Here is a 25337-nt window from a genome sequence, read left to right on the forward strand (position 1 = left end):
CCACTGGAAAAACCACAGCCTTGACTAGACAGACCTTTGTTGACAAAGTAATGTCTCTGCTTTTGAATATGCTATCTAGGTTGGTCATAACGTTCCTTCCAAGGAGTAAGGGTCTTTTAATTTCCTGGCTTCGATCACCATCTGCAGTGATTTTGGAGCCCAGAAAAATAAAGTCTGCCACTGTTCCACTGTTTCCCCATCTATTTCCCAGGAAGTGATGGGACCGGATGCCATCATTCAGACATTCACTTCCTTTCATTCAGACTACTCTAAAACTGAAGAATACACTTTGTGCACGTTTCTACCTCGGCTTCTTCTAAAGGCATTAGATTATTAGAACATTAAATCCTCCCTTATCTCTAAACTGACAATGTTTATTGTTCAAGTGTTTATGAACAAATTTTAACACTAAAAACTTTCTAACCTTTTTTCTTCAATTGCACAGGACAGACTTTTTAATGTTAGACTCTGTAATACTACAAACTAAGCATCTTTTAACAAAGTTACCTGATAAGTAATATTTTGTCAGTTTTCAATTCAGATTTGTATATTCTGATTTCAGAGATTGTGTTGCATGCGATTGCTTACTTGGGTTAAATTCCTGTTGGGATCATCTTGACAGTGTTTCCCTTTATTGAAAACAGTTTTAGGATGAGTGTCTCTATCCTATTACCCAGAGAAAAACAACTGATTCACCAGTTTTAAAACTTGACAGAACTATTTTGCAGATCTAATAATATTCCCTTGATAGTAAATGAGGCATAAAATTTTTTGTTTTATATCTTCTTCCTCTGATGAAAAATTAGTGATGTTAATTTGAATACGGGTGAAAATATTCTATCCAGTTATGACAATTCTGTATGGAAAAGTTCTCAATATTTACAAATAAGCGTTGGCAGCGCTGCATCCCTGATGAGGGATCTTTCTCCAGACCACTCCACAGGGCCGTGTTAAAATTTTAACTTTTAATATGGGACTAAATCACATTTAACTATAAGTTTCTCTAGCAATACTCATCACTAACATCTGAGTCAAGGTACACTTCACGAAGCTAACCCTCTTTGGATACCGATTCCAATCTCCAGTGGAAATGTGGCCAGCCTCACGTAGGTCGGCAATCATCCGTTCGCGGTCCTCAGCGGAACCTGATTGGCGCAGGTGCTTGTCAGTCACACAGTGGTCCTCAAAGCCTTGGTCTAAAAGAGACGCAGTGCTTTGACATCATCGCGGAGCGACCGAGGCGATGAGGGAGGGGTGGGTTGTGAGCGCACTTTGGTGCTGGCGGGGGCAGCCTCAGAAAGTGTCATGGCTGCTGCCGCTGAGCTTAGTCGCCCGACCATCGGTGACAGGGGCCTGGAGCGGAGCTGCAGCCCCAGCCTCTCCCGAGAGATAGTCTGCGAAGTCTTTCGCTCCTTGCATAACCTGGCTGGACAAGTGAGTGAGGTTCTGTGGAGTAGGGGTTTGGGAAGCGGCCTGCCCCTCCCCCCATTTTCCCGTGCGCGGAGGCAGGGGGCACCGGAGGCCTGCAGGGTGTGGGACCCGGCTGGAGTAGCAGAGGCCGGGGGAGGAGCGTGGGCCCGGTAGCCTGTGGGCTGAGTGAGGATGGCCGCGCAGGTTAGATCATGACCGGTGACAGGCTAGATTTGCAGCTCTTCTCACCAAGAGTGAATGAGGCTAGTGTGAGTGATAAACGCGGCTCAGTAAGAAACAGGCTTGGAGAGAATGGATACGGAAGAGCTTCTCTGATGGTTTGGGAGGCGCCTGGAGCCTCAGGATCGTTTTTCTTCCAGTTCATTCATTGTAGAAATTGATAGGTTCGTGGGGCCTGAGATTTCTGGAAAAGCGCTCTCTCCGCCTCTTTAGGGTGATTTGCTCTTACGATTCACTTGCTTTTTATTTTTTTCCTTCTGGCCGTAGCTTGCATCTCTTCCCCTTTAAAACGAGGAGGAAGAGAAAAAAAAATTAATCTATACTGTTTCTAGCATAAAGTTGGCTGAGTTACCCTTGGTCTATACAGCTTGCATCACAAGTTGTTTAACTTGTAATTCAACTATTTATTAGTTTAACTGGCTGGTAGATAGCTTTTGTAGAAATGTCATAATAAAATGGAACTTAAATAAAGGTACTCCTTACACTGAAGGCACTGTTCACTGATGTAAATGCAAAGCAAATTTTAAATGAGAAACAGCTTGAAAATACGTTTATCTGCTTTCAAAAAGAAATCTTTAAAAAAAAAATCTTGGACTTAGGCATTTGTGTTGAAGATAACGGTAACTTCCTTTTTGAAAATAGAGTGTTTGATTTGTGAAAATTATTTTTAAAAGCCTTGGGTAGATGGTGAATCAGTCTTTTAAAAGGTTATGTCAGTATTTTAAAAAATTTCAATGTTTGTCCTGACTTACAAAGAGCATTGGTCTTAGTTAAACATTCATTTTGGAGTAATGGGATGATTATTAATAGAGTCAGCTAAAAGTTATAACTTTTAAACTCATTAGTTTGTCAAGGACTTAGAACTTTTATTTATTTATTTTTTAAGACTTAGGTTAATTATTTCAGTCTGAAGACTCAAGACCTGTAAATGGTTTAAAAGTTTGAGAACTTTCTATGGCGTGGACATTGGAACTTTTTTTTAATCCTAATATCAAGATGAAAAAAGTTTATACTCACCTATAGTTTACAAAAGTACCCCCCCACCACTGATGAGATACTTTTTAAAAACATTAATTTAAACCTATCTTTTGAAATAGTTTGCATACTGAATTTTTAAAACTCATTTAAAAATTTTAAACATTCTGTAGGTAAAAATAGTGATGTTAAAATTTACTTATGTCACATGTCAAAAATATTTAGAGTAAATATTTGGTTAGTTTTCATGACAGAGTAAAGGGACCATAATAAGACTAAATAAGACTCTCATCAATTAAATGCTAGCCAGTTTGGTGATACTCTTTATATTTTGAGATGTACTGTTAAAGATAATGAAAGCCAGAGTACTATACTTATAAAATTGTTCCTGGTGGAAATAACTATTTCCTTTTGAAACAAGATTAAGGAATTTAAAAAATTGTATGTTGTAAAATGCCTAGTTCCTTCTATATAGTATCATTGTGTTATTAGCTCTCCTCAATAGGAAACATAAAATCAGATGTTAAAATTTTTCTAGCCCAGATTTTGAATTTATTGAATACTGATTTTGCCTCTGGTTGCTGCGTTTTACCAAGCTGAAGAAATATTTATTGTTAACTTGGATTTTTATATTAGTGTAATAAAGTTTTTACTGAAATGTGTATTTTAAATAGTCCATATTAATGACAGACTAATACCTTTTTGATTGAATGGTTACAAGTCACAGAATTCATATATTACTAATAGGGAATTTGTTGAATAATAGTTGGATGTATTGGGGATAGTTTTAAAGTTAATTTGTGACATTGTTAACGTGGTTTCTTCGAAGACTGAGTATCTTGCACTTGAAAACTTACGTAATTCTGATAAATTGAAATGAGACTATAATCCAGACATTCAATTTAATTTCTGTAAGTTATTTTCTCTAGAAAATTTGATGCTTTGCTTTGGTTGAGGATTTGCCTGCGTTATCCCCAAACTGTATTTGTAAATTTGTTATAATCAACTATAGATTCCTTCAGAACTGTAAAAGTACAGTGATAGGTTACTTCCATGCATAAACTGTTGTCTAAGGAAACCTTTATAAGCATTAAAAATAGAAATTAAGATTAATATGGTTATCTTAATATAAAACCTTAGTTAAAATAACAAACTAATTTTTGCCAGTGCATCCTACACAAAACTTCTTTACACTTGTCTAATATGGACTTTAAATATTTCTGTCAAAGGGTGGTCATACAGCATTCATTCGTATAGTGCCTTTTGGGGAACTTTGGATCTCTTTGGTACATTGATTTTTTTTTGTTTTATTATAATCACAGTTCATAAGATCCTAACTAATAGAACACTTGTCCTTATTTTGTAGAAAACATGAGTAATTTTAAATAAATGATTTCTGAAAAAATAAGAGTTAACTTGATCCTGCGATGCAGGATATATGCCATAACACACGTGTCCCTAAAAATGTTTACAGTGATTCACTTTTATTCACTTGAAATACTAAAGATGGAGGCTTTCCCTCTAAAATGTTCACTCATCTTGATATTAATTTTATATTCAGGTTTGTGGTAGTTTTCTATATATAATTTTATCGTAATAGGTCATACATAGCCAATTTATGAGACATTTTCATATGATAAACTCTTAATACTTTACTAGAAAATACTGTTTAGCAGTGAGTCTGACCTTTCCATCCAGTCTCTGGCTGTTTATTTCACTATTGTGGAAAAGCATTTGTTTTTAAATTTCAGATTTCCACAGCTAAATAATAGTTTAATTTTTATTTGAAGTAAATATATGCTGCCATGTATCCGCAGACTTTCTAATATATATGAATATGAATGTATGAGTTGATTTTTAAATTAAAAATAATTCGTTAAAATTGAAAACAATGAAAATGTGATTCGGAAGACATCAGAGGAATGATATATTTGTTATGTATTTATGTACATATTTAACAAAAAGAAATGCAGAAATTTTGAAATAGAACTTTCATAAATGTACCTCCCCCCTGTATTTAATGCTCTTAGCTAGAAGCAGTAGGATTTTGAATAGGGCAAGCATTAGTTGGCCCCTATCCAAAAGTTTTTAGATGCTGAATTATCAAAAAAAAAAAAAAAAAAGCCTCACCTTTTCATCTTTCCTGGATAGTTTTGCCTGTGAGATGGTCCCATTACACAGACCCGAGAAAAGAATTAAGAGATGTCATCTGCTTTTTTCTAAGAATTGGACCTTTCTTGCCTTTTTGGAGTGGTAACTAGGTAGAGCACTTTTATGTATCATTAAAAACTTGAGAACTTTGAACTAAATGGCATGTTACTCTATAGAAATCTTATTTTTGTGACAATCCCATATGTACAGCTTAATCATGTAATTTTTGTGATATTGCTGGTTTGCCCCTTTAAAGCTTAACCTCAGAGACGATGTGGTGAAAATTACAATCGATTGGAACAAGCTCCAGAGCCTCTCGGCACTCCAGCCCTCTTTTCTTTTTAGTGCACTTGAGCAACACGTTTTATATTTACAGGTAAATTTCTTGTTAAAAATGTTAACTCCATATTGAGACTAGAAATTAATTATAGCTAAATTGTACACTGAAGTATTTGTAGGTTCTGTCTTAACACCTTATTAATACTGTTATCAATAAAAGGTTACTTCAGCCAGATTGGATCCAAATCTTTTAATTTACATAGTGATCAGGACAGTTACAGGAATATAGCCAAATGGGCTGATGTAGGTGTGACAACTGAATGAATGCAATTCTATTCGATTCCAGACTTGCACTGAAAATTCAATACAGTTGCATCTATGGTGGGTTATAATTAAGCAATAAGACACGGCAGGTGTGTGTCATGCTATGATAATGATTCCATGCCTTGGGTGAGTTTGGAGGCTCATGGAGTGCTTTCAGTGGTTCAAGAAGTGGCATTATCCCAGCATGACACATCCTGGAGTGTCTATTGCAATTAAACAGTTTCAGCATAGTTTTTAAAAAGAAAGTAATTTCTGTGACATTAATGTCTCATATTAGTAAGTAGCCGGTCACTATTTTATCATCTTAAGAGTTTGAAATAATTCATTCTTTATATTAAAAGCCAACACTGAATTGTTACTCTATAATAGTATTGCTATATTTTTTTTTAATATTTCAGTTCAATAACCAAACAGTATTATGACCTTACTGGTTTCCACGTGAACATATTTGCATTTATAATTGATAGAAGTTTACAGTTTATCTCTAATCAAAGTATAAAATATGAAGTGTCATAAAGGTTTGGATTGGTCAGTTTAGTGCCATTAAGATATAAGGATTCAGAAGAACTTTTGGTATAGCAGACAAAGGAAGCAAAATTGTGGTATGAAAAAATAATTGAAACTTTGACAAGTGTTGGTATGTTTTGATTAGTGGAGTAGACAATTTTCAGCCCTCTATTCAATGACTTTATGGGAAATTTTAACTGTTTCATGTTAAAAGTAATAGTTAACCATAGTTTTGAGGGTGGAAGCAGTGAGCTGTAGGACTCAGTGGAGGCCTAGTTTTGTGTGTGTGTGTTGGAGGGGGTGGTAGTATAATTTATATGATAGAGTTGTATTCCCCACTAGTATTGTAGGCATCTACCTCTTTCAGCTATGGCTCTTGGTAGTTTTTTTTTTTTTTTCCCTTGTTCATTTTCTTTTTAAAAATGTAAATTCATGACCCAAGAAGATGTCATGTCAGGAAAAGCCTGAGTGTTCACTCAGCATAACACCTATATATTTCATGTCTATGCTCTCTCATTCACTTTGGCCAACTGCAGTTTCAAGTGGAGAATCTCCAGTGATACAGTGCTAATGCAGGGCTTTGCTGAGTGCGAGCACTGGCTCTTGTGTTAAGGAGGAAAAATACTAAGCCTTAGTGTTCTGAGGAGGCATTTGAATGACATGTTAATTAAGTGGCATTGGTGCCAGAGGCTGAAGCTTTGATTTGGCACAAAATAAAAGATGAGTGACAGAATGATTCCCTCAAAGAAAATTTTAAATTTCCTCAGGTTTTCTTTCTCTTCTTTCCTTTTTTCTTTAAGTAGATTTATAGCAAGTGATATTGGTCACAATAATAGAGAACAGCGAAAACACTTACATGTCGTCAGATCTATGTATGATGCCAACCTTTTATATTTAGTTAATTGATACTGAATATTGCTTTTACTTAGCTGAAATTTATATAAATATGGTAAATGTGATTAATTTTGATCAGTTTGAACCTCAGCAGATGGAATTGTGTTTTTCTCAGCCTTTTTTAGCAAAACTTCAGCCTCTGATTAAAGAGGAGAATACAACTGTTGCTGAAGAAATAGGAAAAACAGAAACAGGGAACAAGAATGAAGTAAATGCCAGCTTTCCCATTGGAGACCTGGAAGAGGAAGAAAAGCACAAAGACAGTGATTTAGGAGATGTGAAAAAGACACAGGTCCATTTTGATCCAGAAGTAGTTCAGATAAAGGCCGGAAAAGCAGAAGTAAGAAGTTGGGTTTTGGGGGGCCAAGGGAGTATTTTTTTTAAATTTTACTATGTTTGAATTAAGATGCATATACTTATTGTTCGCAGATTGACAGACGAATATCTGCATTTATTGAAAGAAAGCAAGCTGAAATCAATGAAAACAACGTCAGGGAATTTTGCAATGTTATTGACTGTAATCAAGGTAACTACCTAGAAGAAGTTAGTTTTATTTAGGATTTTAATGATCTTTTTCTTTTTTAATGGATAACATTAAGAACACAGTTTAATTATTTCACAGGTTTATTTGGAAACTAAGCAAAATTTTCTTCTGTTTAATAATAGAATGTATTGCAAAATGGTTTTCATTTTGGTTATACAGAAATCAGATGCTAACGTGAAAAGGCAAATGTTTACCACAGGTGAAGAGATTGTTTTAAAGTTCCTTTAGGAAATGAAGATAACGTATGGATGACAGGGTTGCTTAGTCACACTAGTAAGAAGGAGCTGAGCAACATAAATTTTAAGTCTAAAGGTACTTTTGAAATTATGATATTAAGACATGAAGTTAAACTTAGTAAAGTTCATACTCCTCAAGAGGGAGCAGTTTTCTCACTGCTCCTTAGCTGTTTGGAAGGTTTTATGTCATGATAAAACCAATTTGTCATCAAGACTGTGGTATATTATGCTTCTTTCGTTTCTTTCATACTGTGCATACATTTGCTGTTTTTCATCAGAATCTCCTTTCCTCTTCACATGATGCCATAGTGTATTTACAGATCTGCAGGTATGCTGCAGAATACAAAATTGCAAAGCACTGGCATAGATCATATTCAGGCATCATAGTAATAATCAGAACAAGTAGTTCTTAGAAAAAATTGTGGAGAAGCGTTCCTAATTGGGATGAGGCATTTTCTTGTTGCCTCTAATATCTCTTGACTAATTATTACGAATACTGAATTGTCAGATGAACCTAGAATTGACTCATACCACATTGGTGCACTGATTCTCTTCATAATGAAGTAATAATAGGCTCAAGGTGGGTCCTAAATTCAGCCTTTCCTGTTATTCACATTATACACGCGTATCTCTAGATTTGGTATATTTTACTGTTAGCTTTTCAGAACAGGTGCGGCAGTGGCAAAATCTCAGGTACGACAATCAAACTGCAGGCAACCCATGAGCAAGGGTTTGTTGAGGGAGCAAGCACATGTGTCACTAATGTTATTCCTCTGCTCTCCCTGCTAACTCTATTATTATAAACCACCAGGGGATAGAAATTGACAAGAATTGAAATGCTCAGCAGGATTCCTTGGCCCATTCAATCCCTTGCTGGCTTCCAAACAGTGCTGGGAAGAATTGCTGTGGAGAGTGACTAGCACTCATACATTCAATGTCTTCACACCATGCTGAATTTCTCTCTAATGGGTCAGTTAATCTATGTATTTGGAATATAGCTCTGGAATGGATGATAGCTTCTTTTTTTAACCCTTAGCCCCATGAAATGGTAGAAAGAGAATGGAGAGGTGATGGCCCTTTAAACATATTTTGAGGTTTCAAAAAGAAAAAGAAAATGACTCTGTCTGGTATCTATATATAAAAGATAAGCAAATTTGGAATTTTATTCCCACGGTTTGTGTCAGCAGAACTATCTCAAGGAAATTTAGACTGAAAAAATTCAGATGTATTGTAATGTGTTCCTTTCAGGACCTCTCAGTTGACCAACATACATACATTAGGTTTTTTTTAAAAGTCAGATTCCCTAGGGAAAAGAACTTTCTTTCAGTATCTTTTACCATCCATTTTTATTATAAAATAATCAAGGAGAATTTTTTAGGATTTTTACTGCAGTACATGGTTTTACTTAACATCATTTTAAAGATTATTTTATGTTTATATATTAATATCATTCCAACTTTCCCCCTAATTTATTTGTTGATATCTAACTTGAAAGAAATTATACTTTTCCATTTAGAAAAAATTTGCAACAAATTTTCACATGGTATCCTTCTTAAAATTGTGTTTTCTGAAAGGGATAGTCAGGAAAGATATAGATAGCTTTTGTGTTTAGGGATTTTAAAAAAATGAGCATCGAAAATCTAGGCAAGTGTAAAAGTATGTGTTGTAGATTTCAAGGTCTTTTTGTGTGGTATTCTGAAATACAAATGTATTAAATGCATAATCTTTTATATTTGATGTTCCCTAATTAGATGAGCAAGCAATGTCACAAATGCTGTATTTTTTATATGCTGTATTTTTTATATTTCAGTAAAAATACTGAGCTTTGCCTATTTCTATGTTGAAATTGAATATCTCTTTAGATTACACATTTTTAACTTTCTATAATATATAAATTATTTTCTCCAAAGACACAGATGGTCTTTAGGAATGTTGGTATTTGTTAAAAATTAAATTATGCCACTGAATGTTGAGGACTTTTCTGTATATAAATCAGACATTAGATAAGATTAGATGTTCTCTGATTATGCATATGAGTAATATATGCATTATTGAAGGCTTATCAAAATGTACATTTGTAGTTAAGAATATACTTAAACTTATACTCATCTAAATTCTTCTTAGAAAATAGTTGTGCAAGAACTGATGCGATTTTTACTCCTTACCCTGGGTTTAAAAGTCATGTAAAAGGTAAGTATCCACCACATAATATTTTCATCATTGACAGACGCTTATTCTTAATTATAAGCAAAATGGAATAGAAATTACTTTCCTATAAAATTTTATTTTATTTATTAAAAAAAATCTTGCCTTTCTTCCTACTTGTGGTATGAAAAGAACGTACAGTACTATTTGGGAGAGAGAATTTATGAGTTTTGAAATGTAAATTTAGTAGACTCAAAGTTTTTGAACTTAGTTTCTAGAGTTGTGAATACATATGGACCACAGACTAGATCTGAAGGAATTCCGGGGTCGGGCCATAACCCTAACAGCATGCTCCGAGATTGTGGTAATCAGGCTGTAGAAGAACGACTGCAGAATATCGAGGCTCACTTGCGATTGCAAACAGGTAAGCAGAGTGCCTGGCAGTGCCCTGTAGTGGACCTTTGGAAGTGGTTAAAGAAATTCCAATTCATTTATTCACCAAATTTTCATTGAGGGTTTGTCATGTACAAAACATTGTTCTGATGGGTAGAAAAGTGAAGAAAGCATAGTCCCTGCTCCTAAGGAGTTTACAGTTCATGTGGTTGTGTTCCTCTTCCTCCCCTTACACTTCCATCAATTTCATGACCATCTCTCTCATTCTTATCACTGTGCTAGGTACAAAGTATTAAAAGGTGTGACCCTAGTCCTTTAAGATTTTCCAGTGAAGACCAGCATATAAATAAAGACATGCCATTGGGGAAGTGACTAACATTTATTAAGTGCCAGTCACTCTGAAAGTATTATACGTATATCAATTCACTTAATATTTAGCTACCTTGTGAGGTGTTGGTGCTATTACCCTTTCAGAAAAAGAAACTGAAGTTCTGGGAACTCAAGCAGCAAGCCCAATGTAGTAAGTGGAAACAGGAAATCAAACCTAGAACTTAACTGGCTATAAAGCCTCAGTATCCTTCCCCATTTAGTCATCAGATCCTGTCAGTTCTATCTTATAAATATCATTATGCACAGAGGCACAAAATACCGTTCGGGGAATTTCTAAATCCAGTCTAGCTGGTGTGTTTGTGGATGGAGGTAGAAGATAATAAGAGAATGAGTAAACCATTGAGGATAATAAGAGATAAGCATTAAAATTAATTCTCCCAGAACTAATTAAAACTACAACTGTATAATAGGATTGACTGGTTTATTAAATCTAATAGTATCCAGTAGCTAATTTTGAGAAGTACCTGTTGAATGCCTACTATATGCAAAGCACTGTTTTAGACAGGAGGGATAACTGAGATGATGTAATCACAGTTCCTGGCTTCGAGGACTTCATAATCTATGGAAGAAAGATTTATAGTGACGGGGGATGTTAAAGGAAGATTATGGTGGGGCTCAAGGAGCCTCTTTGTGAAGAGATTCAGGCAGTGCTTTGTTGACCCAGTGAAGCTTGAACTGGTTCTTGAAAGGTACAGAGGTGCAGCAGAGGACATTCTAGCGAAAGGGAGCAGCAGGAGCAAAGTCAGATGAGTAAGTTATTCATTTTCCTTTATTCAAGAGCAGGAAAAACCAAGCTCCTAAAAACTAGTTTTCCGAAAAAAACATATTTCTAGAGTTTTTGTATTTAACAAGTTGATACTTTGGATGTGAATATTCTTAATTGCATAATGACTATCTAAGGTATTTATTCATTCAGTACATATTGAGTACCTGTGCAGTCTGTGAACTGATGCTTCCTAGGTTTGTGCAGTGCACAGGCTGCACAGCCATACCCAATGAACAAAACAAAAAAATTTGCCTTCTTAGAGCCTATATTATTAGAGTGAAGAAACAGGCAATATATGAGCAAAATATATAGAATGTCAGTGGGTTTAGAGAAAAATAAGGGAGGGAGTGTTGGGTAGGGGGAGGTGGCAGCTCTGGTATTTTTTAAAGAGCGGTCAGAGAAGGCCTTACTGATACGGTAACTTTTGAGCCAAGACCTGAAGTTGGCAGGAGTTAGCCTTGTGAATACAGAGGTAGAGAGAACCACGAGTGCTAAAGCTGTAAGAGTACTTGGCCTAGTTGAATAACAGAAAAAGGTCAGATAGCTGGAATGGTATGTGGGGACAGTGTCCAGATTGTATAGGACCTTGTAGACTACTGTAAAGGTTTTTTTTTTAAATGTGAGTGAGGTGTGAAGGTGTTGAAAGGTTTTGAGCAGAGAACTAACACTATCTGAATTACATTTTTAAAGGATCATTGGCAGCTGTGTTGTAAACAGACTTGAGGCATGCAAGGCAGAATCAACTAGACCAATTTGGAGGTTATGATAATCCAGGGAGAGGTGGTGCTTTTGACCAGAATGTTTGCACTGGGGGTGCTGAGGAATGGAAGAACTTGGGATATAATCATAACCTTGAAATCTCAGTAACCTTAATTTTACCAGTCCCCTCCCTAGAAAGTTAGTTAAGAATTATGGTAAAGCTCGTTTTTATAAAAAGTCCTTCTGAGTTAAAGGAGAAAATACGGCATGTAAGGAGAAGTTTAAATTGAAGAAAATATGACATATCGCGACCACTGAATTGTCAGTTGTCACTGTGCATTTTTCTCCTCCTAAGTAAGTATCAGAGTCTGTCAGAGATACAAGTTGTTCTGTATGGGAACTATTAAATATCTTTATCAGATGAACTTAACATAAAACAACATGCCTAGCCACATAGGAAGCATAAATGGGGCTTTGGGGAGAAGTGTGGTACAATAATATATCCCATAGTGTGTAATATGAAAATGTTTGCTAAAGATTTCATTCTGTTTTACTCCTGTTAATTTATTTTCTTAAGTTTAAATAGTTCCCATTCTTTTGCATAAGTGTCTTTGCATGGTATTTTAAGGATAAAACCATAGAATTATCCAGTAATGTCTCAGTTTGTTTTCATGCATTTAGGCGGTCCAGTGCCAAGAGACATTTATCAGAGAATTAAAAAACTTGAGGACAAAATCCTTGAATTAGAAGGCATCTCTCCTGAATATTTTCAATCTGTAGTAAGTATAAGTATCTTTAAGAAAAAATAAGTGTTATTTTAGGATTATCATATAACAATTCACTCAGATCTGCTGTGTGCAAAAAAACTTTTAATAGTTCAGTGATGAATGAACATAGTTCTGAGTAAAGAGTTACCTAGTTCTTTAAAGATTGAGATTTTTAATGTTGTATTATGGACATAATTTTTTTGAAGAGTTACGTCATGGCACATTACCCAGATTCTCAAATTTAAGCCTTTTTTTGTGGCATAATAAGCCTGAATAGCCCTATTGCTCTGAACTTGCTGTCTTGTAAAACAGAGGCTTCCTCTGGGGCCTTATTCTCCATTATCCCTCTGCCTCTTTAATCCCTCTCTCTGCAGACTTTCTGAAAGACTAGTCTTCATTTTTCTCCTTTTCCAAGAACACTAAAAAACAATCTGTGCTGATAAGTATCTTTGTCATATTAGCATGTTTCAGACAACTGATCCTGGGCTCATTGTGTTATTTTCCTCAGTCTTCTGGGGTGATTATACATAACACCTGCCTTTTCTGGGGCTTTGGGTGGGGGTGTGTGTGTGTGTGTGTGTGTTTTAAAGCAATGCCATATTCGAAAGAACTAATGTAAAAGTGAACTAAAGTTTTAAATTTACTAAAACTCTTATTTCTGAAATCTTATGTAAAATAACTCAATTAGCATGGATCATTATAAGTCACTGGTGAAAACAGGATTATTTTAGGAATAACAGCGATCTTTCCAAAGTTTCAAGTTGGTATTAGGGTAAGGTACAAAAAAGGAATATTTCCAGATGAAGAAGGTAAGTCAAATAACCAAAGTGAGCAGTGAATCTTAAAGCTCAATAATTTAGAGAGTTTTAGTGATTTACTTACCTCCAATATAAAATGAGGCTGATTAAAGTACTGAGGGCTGAAGCAGGGATTAAATGAGATAATGCCAGTCAGGCACCTAGCATGCTGTGTAGCGCAAGGTAAAACCTCAGTAAACATGAGCATTTATTTAATTTCAGAAACCATTTAGAGGTAGCTGTATAAACACGGGTAAGTCGTACAACTCCTCTGGCCTTCTCTAATTTGAGATTTGTTGGTGGTTCTACATAAATGCAAAGGCCTTTCCATCTTGAGGATTTTCCTTTGCCTCTTCCTAGGAAACTTCATAGAGATTGTATGCCTTTTCCTACAGTAACACACCATAAGTTTTCCCCATTCAAGCTGCCTTCACTAAGAAATCCTTAGGCAGGTTATTTTTTCTAGTTCAGTTTCATATCTTGTTAATATAATTCTTGTTAACAATATAACTCATCTTATAAGAGAGTATTATAGAATTACATACCTTCAGTGGATCTTGGCCCTTCAATCTTTTTTCTCTTTGATTTGGATTTTAAAAGCTTAACATAGCTCTGTTACTAAATTTAATTGACAAAAGGACAACCCCTTCAAATCATAATCTTATTTTGGGGGATTCTTTATACACGGGGTAGAACGTTTGGTTAAAGAGGTAGAAATAGATTGTAGAAGACCTTAAAAGAAATTTAAGGTTTAAATGCTGTGAGAATTTTTGAGCAGGGAAAAGACTTGTGCAAATGGTAGAAGATTCATCTGATACTACTCTATAAGATATATGAAAAGGGAGAGACTAAAGAAGAAGACAGTATTATACCAGCTTAAATGTGAAGTGCGATCCTGAAACAAGGACATGAGAGCAAGAATAGAAAAGATTAGTGCCACTGACAGGAGGAAAGAAAAGTTGGCAAAGATTGATAATTGATTGTATAGCCAGAATGAGTCTAGTCTTTGGTTAGAAAAATAATACTATCATTGGTAGAAATAAAATCTGGAGGAGGAGATATTTTGGGAGGAAATGTGGACTTAGAGTCAGCAGGATATGCAGTTAGAAGTATCAGGTAAACTTTTAAGATGTAGGTAGGACTTAACACTTGATATAATTGGGAGAGACAATATAGACGTGATAGGTAGAATGGGTAAGAACATTGAGACTGTCAGAGGCCTGAAGTCTGAAACTAACTTCAGACGCAGGAAGTATTATAAATGTCAACAGGATTGGCCTGTATGTGTTGGGTTGTCATACTTGTAATAAAACTAGTGCTTTAAAAATTTTTTTTCCAAATATATTAAACATGTATTTGATTAGAGGGATCATTTCTGGATTAGTATTTGAAATGACGTATCCAAGTTAATAGTGAGCTACAAGCACAAAACACTGAAGTGTTTAAACAAACTGGTTTTGTCCTTAAGGCCTCTGAATATGTATGGTACAGACTCAAAGGCAAAGATTTCATACCCACTCTTCCATAACAGAGGAATGTCCCAGCTATAGGAGCTGCATTCCTTTCTCAGAATGGAACCAGCTCTAGAGCTGTCGTTGTGTGTGAGAGATTGATACACATCCTGCAAATGACCTCGCACATTATTCACCACTCTTACTTTCCTCTTGCTGAGAGTACTCATAATGGCAGTTGCATAATTTTACATGTCTTTTCTGTAGACTCTTGAAGAATAGACTAGATATGTAGCACAGTCTTCTAGCTTCCAAAGGTAGGAAGTAATATTGAACCCATTAAATTTCCTAAGGATTGAACTTTTGTTAGAAATCAAATTTATGAAAAGTTTTTAAATGAAATGTATCTAATCCAGATTCACATGTAGGTAAATTCTAAACACAGTTGGATGAGATTATCATGGGTAACCGTGCAGCACAGCATATGAAAAGGGAAACATAAACAGAAAAACGATACAAATTATGTTTGGTTCCTAAAAAAAAAGTAGTTTATGTAAAGTTTTTTTCATTTATGAAACACACATAAACTCAAAAAAAGTTAATGTATATAAAGCAGGAATTACAACAAAGATTAGTATATGTTTAAACTTTTAATGTGGTAGTTCTAAAGATCTTTACCCTTCACTTTCAACGTGGAAAAATTTGAAGGTAGTAAGGTTTTAAAATTTTTGAGTGCATTGCTTAACAGACCATTTAAGAGGTACAATCTTTATGAGTATGTCCAGATAATTCCTTACTGATTTTTAAATTATGACCCTGGAAAACGGTAAGTATAACATTCTTCACGAGTATATTTCCATAGCACTTTGTTCATTTGATAGCATTTATCACTTACATGTTTATGTGTCTGTTTTTCACACTAAATTTTTAGCCTCTGAAGGGCAGGAACTGTCTTGTTCATCTTTGAACGCAGAATGTAGTAGGCATTACATAAATGTGCAAATGAATGGATAGGACTTGGCTGATAGTTAGCTATTGGATTTTTAAAGGGATGTTGACTTTGTTTGAAAGCACTGATTAGATGGAATCATAACTCTAGTCCATAATGGTTAAGTCCTGGTTCTAAAGGGAAGCGTGGGGAGAAGGGAGCACTGAGTTAATTAAGTTTTTGAGAAAGAGAAACCTTGAATGGGTTTCTGTCTGGTGGCATTGTGAAAGCATGAGTTAGAGTTTGGAGTCAAAGTTCAGAAACATATCATTGCCCACAGCAGGGAGAAATGAAGGTCTGAAACAGGGCAGTGGGACTAGAAGGGACGAAACATTTAAGGCACTCCCCTGTCACCCTTGACAATTGGTTACCCTTTACAACAGATTAGAAGTAAAGAAAGGGGTTGGTCATGAAAGAGGTCTGCTTACCACTAAGTTTCCTCAGAGCGTGGGTTTCTTTTAAGTCATTGAACCACTGATGGCCTGATTCTGATACTTCTCACTTTGGTTTCATGATACATTAATCTGATTGCTCAATGACGTGGAAACTTGCCATATTTTACAGGTTAAGCTGTTAGGAAAACAAGGGGAAGTGTGTTTTCATTGCTGTGTCAAAAGCCACCTCTTGGGAAGGTTTGAGACTGGGTGGGGACCAAATTAAAAATTGAGCCCTTACCTGCCCATAAGCCCCACCACAGTATCCTGCTCAGTTTGGCACAGGAAGATGCATGTTTATGTAGGCACTTCCATATTTATTCTAACACTTACTGATTTCCCACTTACTAGAAACTACTGACAAGAGGCATACCTCAGTATTCTTTGAAAACAGCTTTAAATCTTCGTGGTTGCAGATGTTCACGAGAAAATTTTACTGCCTGTGTTGACATTTCTTTGTCAGATGTACTAATGTACTAATATAATTTGCCATTCAAGGCCTCGTAGGTCTGTGAAACTAAGAACAAAGTCAAGCAATCATTTATTAGATCAGGGTTTAAAAAACCACACAGCAGTATGTTGGTGAAAATGTTATTAGCTTCAAGTAATAGAAATTTATACTCAAACTGACTTAAACAGTATGAAAATAATCTTTTAACACAGGAAGTTCAACAGTAATGCAGTCTTCACGGTAAATTGATTTATTGGGCTAAATCATGACTGTCAAAGAACTGAGCTCTTTCCCGTCTCAGCTCTGCTTGGTGCTGACTTTTTCCCCAGGCAGATGGTAAGATAGCTACCGTGTTTTCTGGTGTCCTGTCCAGATGACAACAGCATCCAGAAGAACTGCCTCCTAGATGGCTTTCTCTTAGAAGTGAGGAAGTTTTCTGCAGAAGCTCTTCCCTAATTCTCAGCTGACCTCTCCTTAATTGCTGGCCAGAATGAGGCCCTTGCCTGTTGTGGTCACTGATGACCAGTGGGGTGGAATCGTTAGTCCCCTGAGTCACACAGACAGTGCCCATTATAGTCAAGGGTGTGTTTGACTATTTTCACCCTGCTGCCTGGTATTCCACATTCTGTTTCTCTCTGACTATTGCTGCCTTACCTGTTCAATATCCTGGGATAGGAATGTTCTAAGAAAGGAAACTAAGTAGAAGATCCACAGAGCTCCTCTTACCGCAATCACTAGGCCTCAATACAAGGTGGAAATTAACGGCTAAAGTATAGTTGTGTATAGCCAGGGACAAGCATGTTCTGACATTACCACTTATACTTTTAATACCATCTTTGGAGGGTAACTTCCAAAGTAGAAAAAAGCAGGTGTCAGTTACAGATAGTGCTCAGTGAGTTTGTGGGCTTTATTTCTGCCAGGGTTCTCTTTATTTTGTTCACTCTTCTATAAAGAAAAATTATTTAGATTTTCTAAGTATTGATTACTTTTTTTTTTTTTTACTTTTAATCTAGAACTTTTCTGGAAAAAGAAGAAAAGTTCAACCACCTCAAGTAAGTTACTATATTTTTATTTTGGTTTCTGAAATAGTTTGGTTTTATACCTTTCTTATTAATAAAAGTTTCTACTGTGGTTGCTTTTAGGTCATATCCTGGGATTTAGGACTGGAAGAAAAGGGCAACATAAATTAATGTGTCATTTTAAGGACATGGAGTGACTCAGAAGGGTCAGATAACTATTATTAAAATTTATCCAGATGTTAACTGTAGAAGAAAGTATCGATTACAAAACGCTGAAAAATAATAAATGTTCAGTTTAAATCTCATCTGCTTTCCTTCTGCAGATACGGCTAATTAGCATCTAAGTCAAAAAAGGTGTCTAGCAAAGTTGACTTTAGTCCACCCCTGTTCACAGTACTACTGTATTAATTGAATCTTTAAAAATTCATGTTCATCCAATATTATCATTTCAACATTTAATAAATTATTTTTTACAGGTTATACTCCACTTAATTATTATAAAATATTGATTCTATTCCATGTGCTGTGTAGTATATCAGTGTAGCTTATTTCATACACAGAAGCCTTTATTGTGGCTTATTTTTGTATTTGTCCCAGGTCTAGTGCAAAGGTATGGAGGAGGCCAGAGCATGGTGATTGTAGGAACTGAGGTGGCTGCTCTGCTGTCCAGGATTTGGGCTTCCTCTGTGGCTCTTCTGTTAGTGCCCAAAGCTCCTCTAAGCTGCAGTGTGGAGTGGACATGCTGGGGCACTCATACTGGGAGACAAACCACCGTGTTCCTGAGTGCTCTGACAGTGGCCACCTCCTTCCCACCCCGATCATACTCTTGGCACCCTTTTCTGTTTCTGCGTAGCTGAACAGAGTCTTTCCCCAGTGTGTGTTTGGCCCAGATCGCGCAGGCTGTGGTATGCAGTGAACAAGGCTGGCGGTGTTCACCCCTTTAGAATGAGAGATCTAGCAAGGCAGCATCTGCCAGTGTAAGGCTCTCTGCACCCTGATTATTGGGAAGCCAGCACAAGCGCTCCTCCCCACAGAGTCTGGGCTTCACCAGCCCTTCCGTCTGTCGCAGTGGATTTCCCAGCAGGCGTGGGGACTTGTCGCCCCTGTGCAGGACCCCAGGACTGGAATTCCCAGATTATGGCTTAGCCTGCTTGCTCCCTCCCCAATGCCAGCGTTCCTCCTTTGGAAACCTTCTCTTCCTTACATATCCATCCCAGGGGCACAAGTCCTGACCTGATGTTTGGTTTTTCTGTATTACCTGGTTTCGTAGAGATCTTCCTTGCAGCTTTGGTTGTATAATTCTGCCATTTCCAGTTAATTTTCTGTGATAGTTTTTCCACATGTATATTTTGATTGTTTGCAGAGGTGAGCTCCACATCCTTTGCAATCTTGATCTCCTTCTATTTTTAATTGTAAAACTTTGAAATTTGAATGTCCCCTTTTTTTTTTCAGATTAACTGCAATCAACTACCTTGGCTATTAAAAGAGAATTCCCAGTTACTTTAAGCAATTAAACTTTTTTTTTTTTTTAACTATTGACTATGAGAATAGGCAGTTGAAAAAATGTTTTTATGACCCTTTCAAAGTATAAAAGGTCCAAGATAGCTTAGTCATTAGAAAATCAAAAGAAAGAAATACTTAAGCCTTGTTGTCTTATGTCTTTAAATTTATAGCTTAGTCAACATATATGGTTCAATTTAAAAATTATTCTCATGAGAAAAGTTATTTACCATGCTTTTGGATATTTTATGTATTTATAGTACATTTAGCACTTTACCTGCATTAAAAGTCTTACTCAGCAATTTATGTTATTGTTTACAGCAGAACTATTCACTGGCTGAACTTGATGAGAAAATTAGTGCTCTCAAACAAGCTCTGCTCAGAAAATCAAGAGAAACAGAATCCATGGCAACACGTCACCTTCCATGAAAAGCTCCTCTCATTCTCATTTTATTTTTTTTAGATATGTGTAACTTACATATCCATTTAATTAATTGCAGCGTTTTTATTAATAGTAGACTTACCTCTGAAATCAAGGTTCATTTTCATGTGAGTCCACTTTGCAGCAAGCAGTCTTTAAATATTCCAGTATACTTTAAGATAGTTAATGTGTTGAAAGTAGCATTGTTGGAATTTATTCCCTTCTGTTTTAAAGGAGGTATTTTGAAAATTGAAAACCTTAATTAGAAAGTACATCTTTGTGTGTATGTGTGTTTATCACAGAAAGGTTTATTTTGAATAGTGATGTTTAAGAAGACTTTATATTTTTAACATTGATGTTAACCAGTTTTAGTTTAAAACAGTAATTTGTACATAATAGGCATTCAATAAAAGTTTGAAATGAATTTTAAGTGCATATATTCTTTTCCAAGTGTCAATTTAATCTAAATAAATAGATCAAACCTTTTAGGGGCTTCCCAGGTGGTGCTGCTGCTGCTAAGTCGCTTCAATCATGTCCGACTCTGTTCGACCCCATAGACAGCAGCCCACCAGGCTCCCCCGTCCCTGGGATTCTCCAGGCAAGAACACTGGAGTGGGTTGCCATTTCCTTCTCCAATGCATGAAAGTGAAAAGTGAAAGTGAAGTCGCTTCAGTCGTGTCTGACTCTTAGCGACCCCATGGACTGCAGCCCACCAGGCTCTTCCGTCCATGGGATTTTCCAGGCAGGAGTACTGGAGTGGGGTGCCATTGCCTTCTCCTTCCAGGTAATGCAGTGGTGAGGATTCCGCCTGTCAGTGCAGGAAGCTCAAGAGAGGTGGGTTCCATCCCTGGGTTGGGAAGATCCCCTGGAGAAGGAAATGGCAACCCACTCCACTATTCTTGCCTAGAAAATTCCATGGACAGAAGAGCCTGGCAGGCTACAGTTCATGGGGTCTCAGAGAGTCAGACATGACTGAGCACAGCACACACACATATCTTTTATTCTTATTGACTATGTGACCTTAAGCAAGTTACTTAATCTCTCACTGGGCGTTAATTACCTTATCTGTAAAATGTTAGGATGATACATTTGTAATGAACAATACATTTGTAATGAACATTACAAATGTTCGTTTGTAATGTTCTAATTTGTAATGAACTACATTTGTAATGAACAATAGTTGAGATACGCATGTACAGCTTTTGAGCCTGTCTGACATAAAGGAAGTGCTTAGTAAATGTTATTACTGTTGACTAAAACTAAGTCTTTGGAAAGTAGTTAAGATATTACAACTTACATAGTCCCTTTTCCTTGAGCACCTCCCCTCTTTGGACTGCCCCAGTTTTATATTAGGCAGTACATATATTTCCATAGTTCCAAATTAAACATTTAAATGCCCATATACCTATGATTAATTAATCAGTGACACAGGAGGCAAGAATATATAGTGGAGAAAAGCCAGTCTCTTCAAGTGAAACTGGAACATTTCCTCATAGAGTATACAAGAATAAAAATGGTTAAAAGGCCTAAATATAAGACATGTTGATATATGGCAAAACCAATACAATATTGTAAAGTTAAAAAAAAAAAAACCATAAAACTCTGAGAACATAGGCAAAACAGTCTTTAACATAAGTTGTATAGCAATGTTTTCTTGGATCAATCTCCCAATACAAGAGAAATAAAGAAACAAACAGATGGAACCTAGTTAAACTACAAGTTTTTGCATAGCAAAGAAAACCATCAACAAAAAGACAACGTATGGAATGGGAGAAGAGAAGACATTTGCAAAAGGATGTGACTGACGGGTTAATATTCAAAATATCCAAACTGCTCATAGAACTCTTATCAAAATATCCAATCAAACAATGGGCAAGCAACTTGAACAGACATTTTTCTGAAGAAGGCAGATAGTCAACAGGTGCATGAAAGATACTCAACATTGTTATTTCCTAAGTAATTATTAGCAAAATGCAAATCAGAACCACAATGGGATAACTCTCCTGTCAGAATGGCTGTCATTAAAAAGAACAAATACTGGAGAGGCTGTGGAGAAAAGAAAACCTTCATACACTTGTTTGGAATGTAAACTGGTGTGGTACTGCAGAGGTTCCTTAAAAAAACCTGAGAACTATCATGATCCTGTAACTCCTCTCCTGGCTATATTTCCAGAGAAAACACACCAAAAAAGATAACATGCACCCTAGTGTTTACAGCAGCATTATACACAATAGCCAAGAAATGGAAGCAACCTAAGTGCCCATCAACAGTGCTGAAGACGACGTGTATATATACAGTGGAATATTAGCCCTAAGAAAATGGAGTAACTGCCATTTGCAGCAACATGAGTAGACCTGGAGAATATTATGCTTACTGAAAAGACCTGGAGAATATTATGCTTAGTGAAGTCAAACACAGAAAGACGAAACTTATAATATCACTTACGTGAAATCTAAAAAATTATAAATGAATATATATAAAACAAACAGACTCACGGACCTAGAAAACAAACCTGCAGTTATCAAAGGTGAGAGGGATGTGAGAAGAGACAATTTAAGGATGTGGGATTAACAACAGATGGGAACTACTATGTGTAAAACAGAAGCAATAAGGATAAGTGCCCTGTACAGCACAGGAAACTAGACCCATTATCTTGTAATAACCTATAATGAAATATAATTTGCAGATGATCACTATTCTGTACACCCAGAACACTATGTTGTAAATCCACTATACCTCAACTAAAAAAAAATTTAAAGCAGCCATAATCAAGGAGCAGATATTTCGCTCAAGAATTGTTTGGTTGTAAGAATCAGAAATCTGCCTTAAAAAGCTTGTAAAGCAAAGTTATTAAAAAGGATCAGAAATACGGAATTTATTGCAGGAAATATAGCTCAACATTGTGGCATCCAGAAAGTCCCCAGCAGATTTGTTCATCTCTTTTGCTGTGTCTCTCTCTGCCTCTGGCTCTGTCGAGTTCCGTGTCTGTCTCTGCCCTCCTTGCTCTCTGCTCTCCCTCTCTGTCTTTTGCCCTCTGTCTTCCTCCTCCTCATTCCTTTTCTCTTACTCACAATCACCTATGCATCTATTGTATTCTCTGTAAACTGGTTCCCCTGAAGGCCTCTTCATTTCTGCTTCCTCACATGGGTGACCTGGAGCCCTGTACCCATGACCTTTGAAGTTCCATGGTGCATGTTCTGAACCCAGCTCTATAGAACCTCACAATTCCATGGACTACTGCTTGCTTACCTGTCTCTGTGTTTCTTACCTTTAAGTCCTTTAGAGGCTGAATGTCAGTGGGATCGGGGGTCTCAGTCAGTTGTGGCCAGGTCGATGGGGCAGAACCTCTTCATAGAAATATGCCGTGTACACACGACCTTGCACCATCATTTGTGGAGGCCTTAAAAATGGGGTCACCTGGTTTAAAAAAAAATGGGACTTTAAAACTATTCCCAAGAACGACACGTGGATGAACTGTTTCCACTAATGTCTATAATCTTGCTTAATGTGATCCGGTATTACAGGAACAGTGACAAATGCCTGCCCTTCAGTCTCTGTCTGGTGTTCATAATCACCGTCCTGCCAGAATGACCACCTCTGGGTTTATTGGCATGTTTTACTACCGTTACATCAGCAATACAATAGGAGAAACCTCAACAAAAAGGATCAGTTGAAAAAGGAGGATGACTTAAGAGGTGGCGAAGAAACTTAAAAAATAGGATCATTAACTGATCATTGGTCTGCCCCTAAAATAAGTACCCCAAATCTGTTTCTTGGCTCTTAGCAAAGTAAGTTTCTAACTCACACCTGCCAGTCCTAGGATCTGGCCATTAGAAGGATTTCCTTTTTCAATTGTCCTTTCAGACCTGCTCTTCAGAAGGGCATTAGAGAGTCCTTCTCTCTCCAGTAAGTATTGTCTGGTGCCAGCATGCTTTCCTACTTGAGTTGGAGCCTCCAGAAGAGGCCAGGATGCACCATGTTGGTATGAGTTGGTATAACTGCTTAAGACTACAGTTCTGGTGGTGACTGCCCAGTATGTTAGCAGGCTCTCAATCATTGTCTTTCTTGAGTGTGTCACTGACTGAAAGATGATGCCAGGAATTTCTGAGGGAAATAGAGGGTAGAGTAAGCTTGCACCCTTAATCACCAGGCCACCTAATGACCATTCCTTCAGGATTTTTGTTATTCAGCTCTCCTTAGACCCCATTATTCTTAATGGCTCTGTCCTCAAGAGAATAAAGGAGGAAAAGTGACCTGAAAGAGGACTACAGGGCAGGAAGCACTTCTTCCCTGGTCTACCCTTAACACCCCCTCCACAGTTACATTCCAGTCTAGGGACATGTTTTACTAGAGATTGGGAATTGGGGGCCACGGGGGTGATAGGCAAACATCCTGTGGAAAAAGGCTAAGCTTCTTCAACCAGTCTAGCTATTGCTAGCTATCGTTCTTTCAACTGCCAGGCTCTTGAGCCCTGACTTTTTCCAAATTAATGAATAATATTTGGATCTTACCTTCAACAATCTAAGCAGAAAAGAATATGAAATATAGATACATAATAAGTTTGCAGGAAGAAAGCCTGGCTTACTGCTCATAATTACCTGCTTTTTCCAATATACTTTTAGCCAAACAACCTGGTACTGAGAACTCCTTGCCACTGACTTTCACGTCCATGGGGAATTAACACATTCCCGCATCTCAACATCCGAGAACTTATATCTGAGGCTTTGGCTTTAGTGATGTGGCTTGGGCTCAAGAGATTTGGGGCAGTTGTTTAGGTATCTCGCCACCTCTTACCTTTATGCCACCCGATTTCTATGGGACTGGGGAATCTCTGCACCCATGCCTTTACCCTACCCCTCTGCCTCTACTCCACAGACAGTTCTACATTTTTCACTCAGTGCCTAATACAATCCTATTCCTGGCACTGATTTCTGTTTTAGGGATTTTGTTGTTTCCAAGAAACAGAAAACCAATTCCGACTTAAGTAAAAGGGTGTTGTTATAAAGAATGTGAATAATTCAAATTGCAGGAAGTTCACCCAGGATTGGTCACCCTCTCTCCCTCACACGGGCCTGTTATCTGGATTCTGCATACTGGCTTTGCTTCGTTTGAAGTTTGGCTTCAAAGATGCCTTTGCCATCTGGTTTTCTCCGAGACTTTGAGCTCCATGGTGCTGTTAGCTTTGACCCAGCCCTTTGGTTCCAGTGTCCTGAGTTTGTTTCTTATGATTCAAAACCTGGGGAAAAAAGGAGTTCACATTCTCAAGGTGGTCAGCTATCCACCCTGGACCAATTTTCTTTGGTTTGAGTATTAGGATTTCCAAGAACAAACACACTTGCCAAGCCTTATGGGGAAAGAAAACATGGACTCAGAACTCTGCCCCTGTGTTCTCTGCCACATTATAAAGTTTTTAGTTCTTTAAGAGATACTTCTTATCCTGTAACTTTAACTGAAAACATTTTATGATTGTTAACCCTAGAGATACTAGTTGGGGTCACTAGACAAAACTGTAGCTTTTTGGTTTCTTTTGAGCAACTATTTGTAAGGACTGGTATT

The 25337-nt window shown here is 36.9% G+C and overlaps 1 protein-coding gene and 1 long non-coding RNA gene across 28 annotated transcripts in view; one reads left to right on the forward strand and one right to left on the reverse strand.

Annotated features, from left to right (window-relative positions):
- The first annotated feature begins 1272 nt into the window (after positions 1-1272).
- Positions 1273-20205, forward strand: MBIP (MAP3K12 binding inhibitory protein 1). Of its 27 annotated transcripts, none has more exons than XM_086363536.1 (10): positions 1273-1434; positions 5033-5152; positions 6896-7120; positions 7210-7306; positions 9685-9750; positions 9977-10129; positions 12635-12732; positions 17855-17893; positions 17984-18066; positions 19682-20205. In XM_086363536.1, exons 1-9 carry the CDS (start codon positions 1306-1308, stop codon positions 18029-18031), a joined length of 975 nt encoding a protein of 324 aa, XP_086219662.1. In that variant the 5' UTR covers positions 1273-1305; the 3' UTR covers positions 18032-18066; positions 19682-20205. The 27 variants fall into 27 exon arrangements, with proteins under 27 accessions (XP_086219662.1, XP_086219663.1, XP_086219660.1 ...); XM_086363537.1 differs by having other exon boundaries at positions 19685-20205; XM_086363534.1 differs by lacking the exon at positions 17984-18066.
- A 2844-nt stretch (positions 20206-23049) lies between these two features.
- Positions 23050-25337, reverse strand: part of LOC147349240 (uncharacterized) — a 352149-nt gene continuing 349861 nt past the window's right edge. Inside the window, exon 6 of the long non-coding RNA XR_015149727.1 lies at positions 23050-23198. This is a non-coding gene — a long non-coding RNA (uncharacterized LOC147349240). The remainder of the gene's footprint in view (positions 23199-25337) is intronic.

This window comes from Bos grunniens, chromosome 21, assembly GCF_055505025.1.
Source record: "Bos grunniens cultivar Pamir isolate PY7600 chromosome 21, Bosgru_T2T1.0, whole genome shotgun sequence".
In the NCBI taxonomy this organism is placed as follows: Eukaryota; Metazoa; Chordata; class Mammalia; order Artiodactyla; family Bovidae; genus Bos; species Bos grunniens.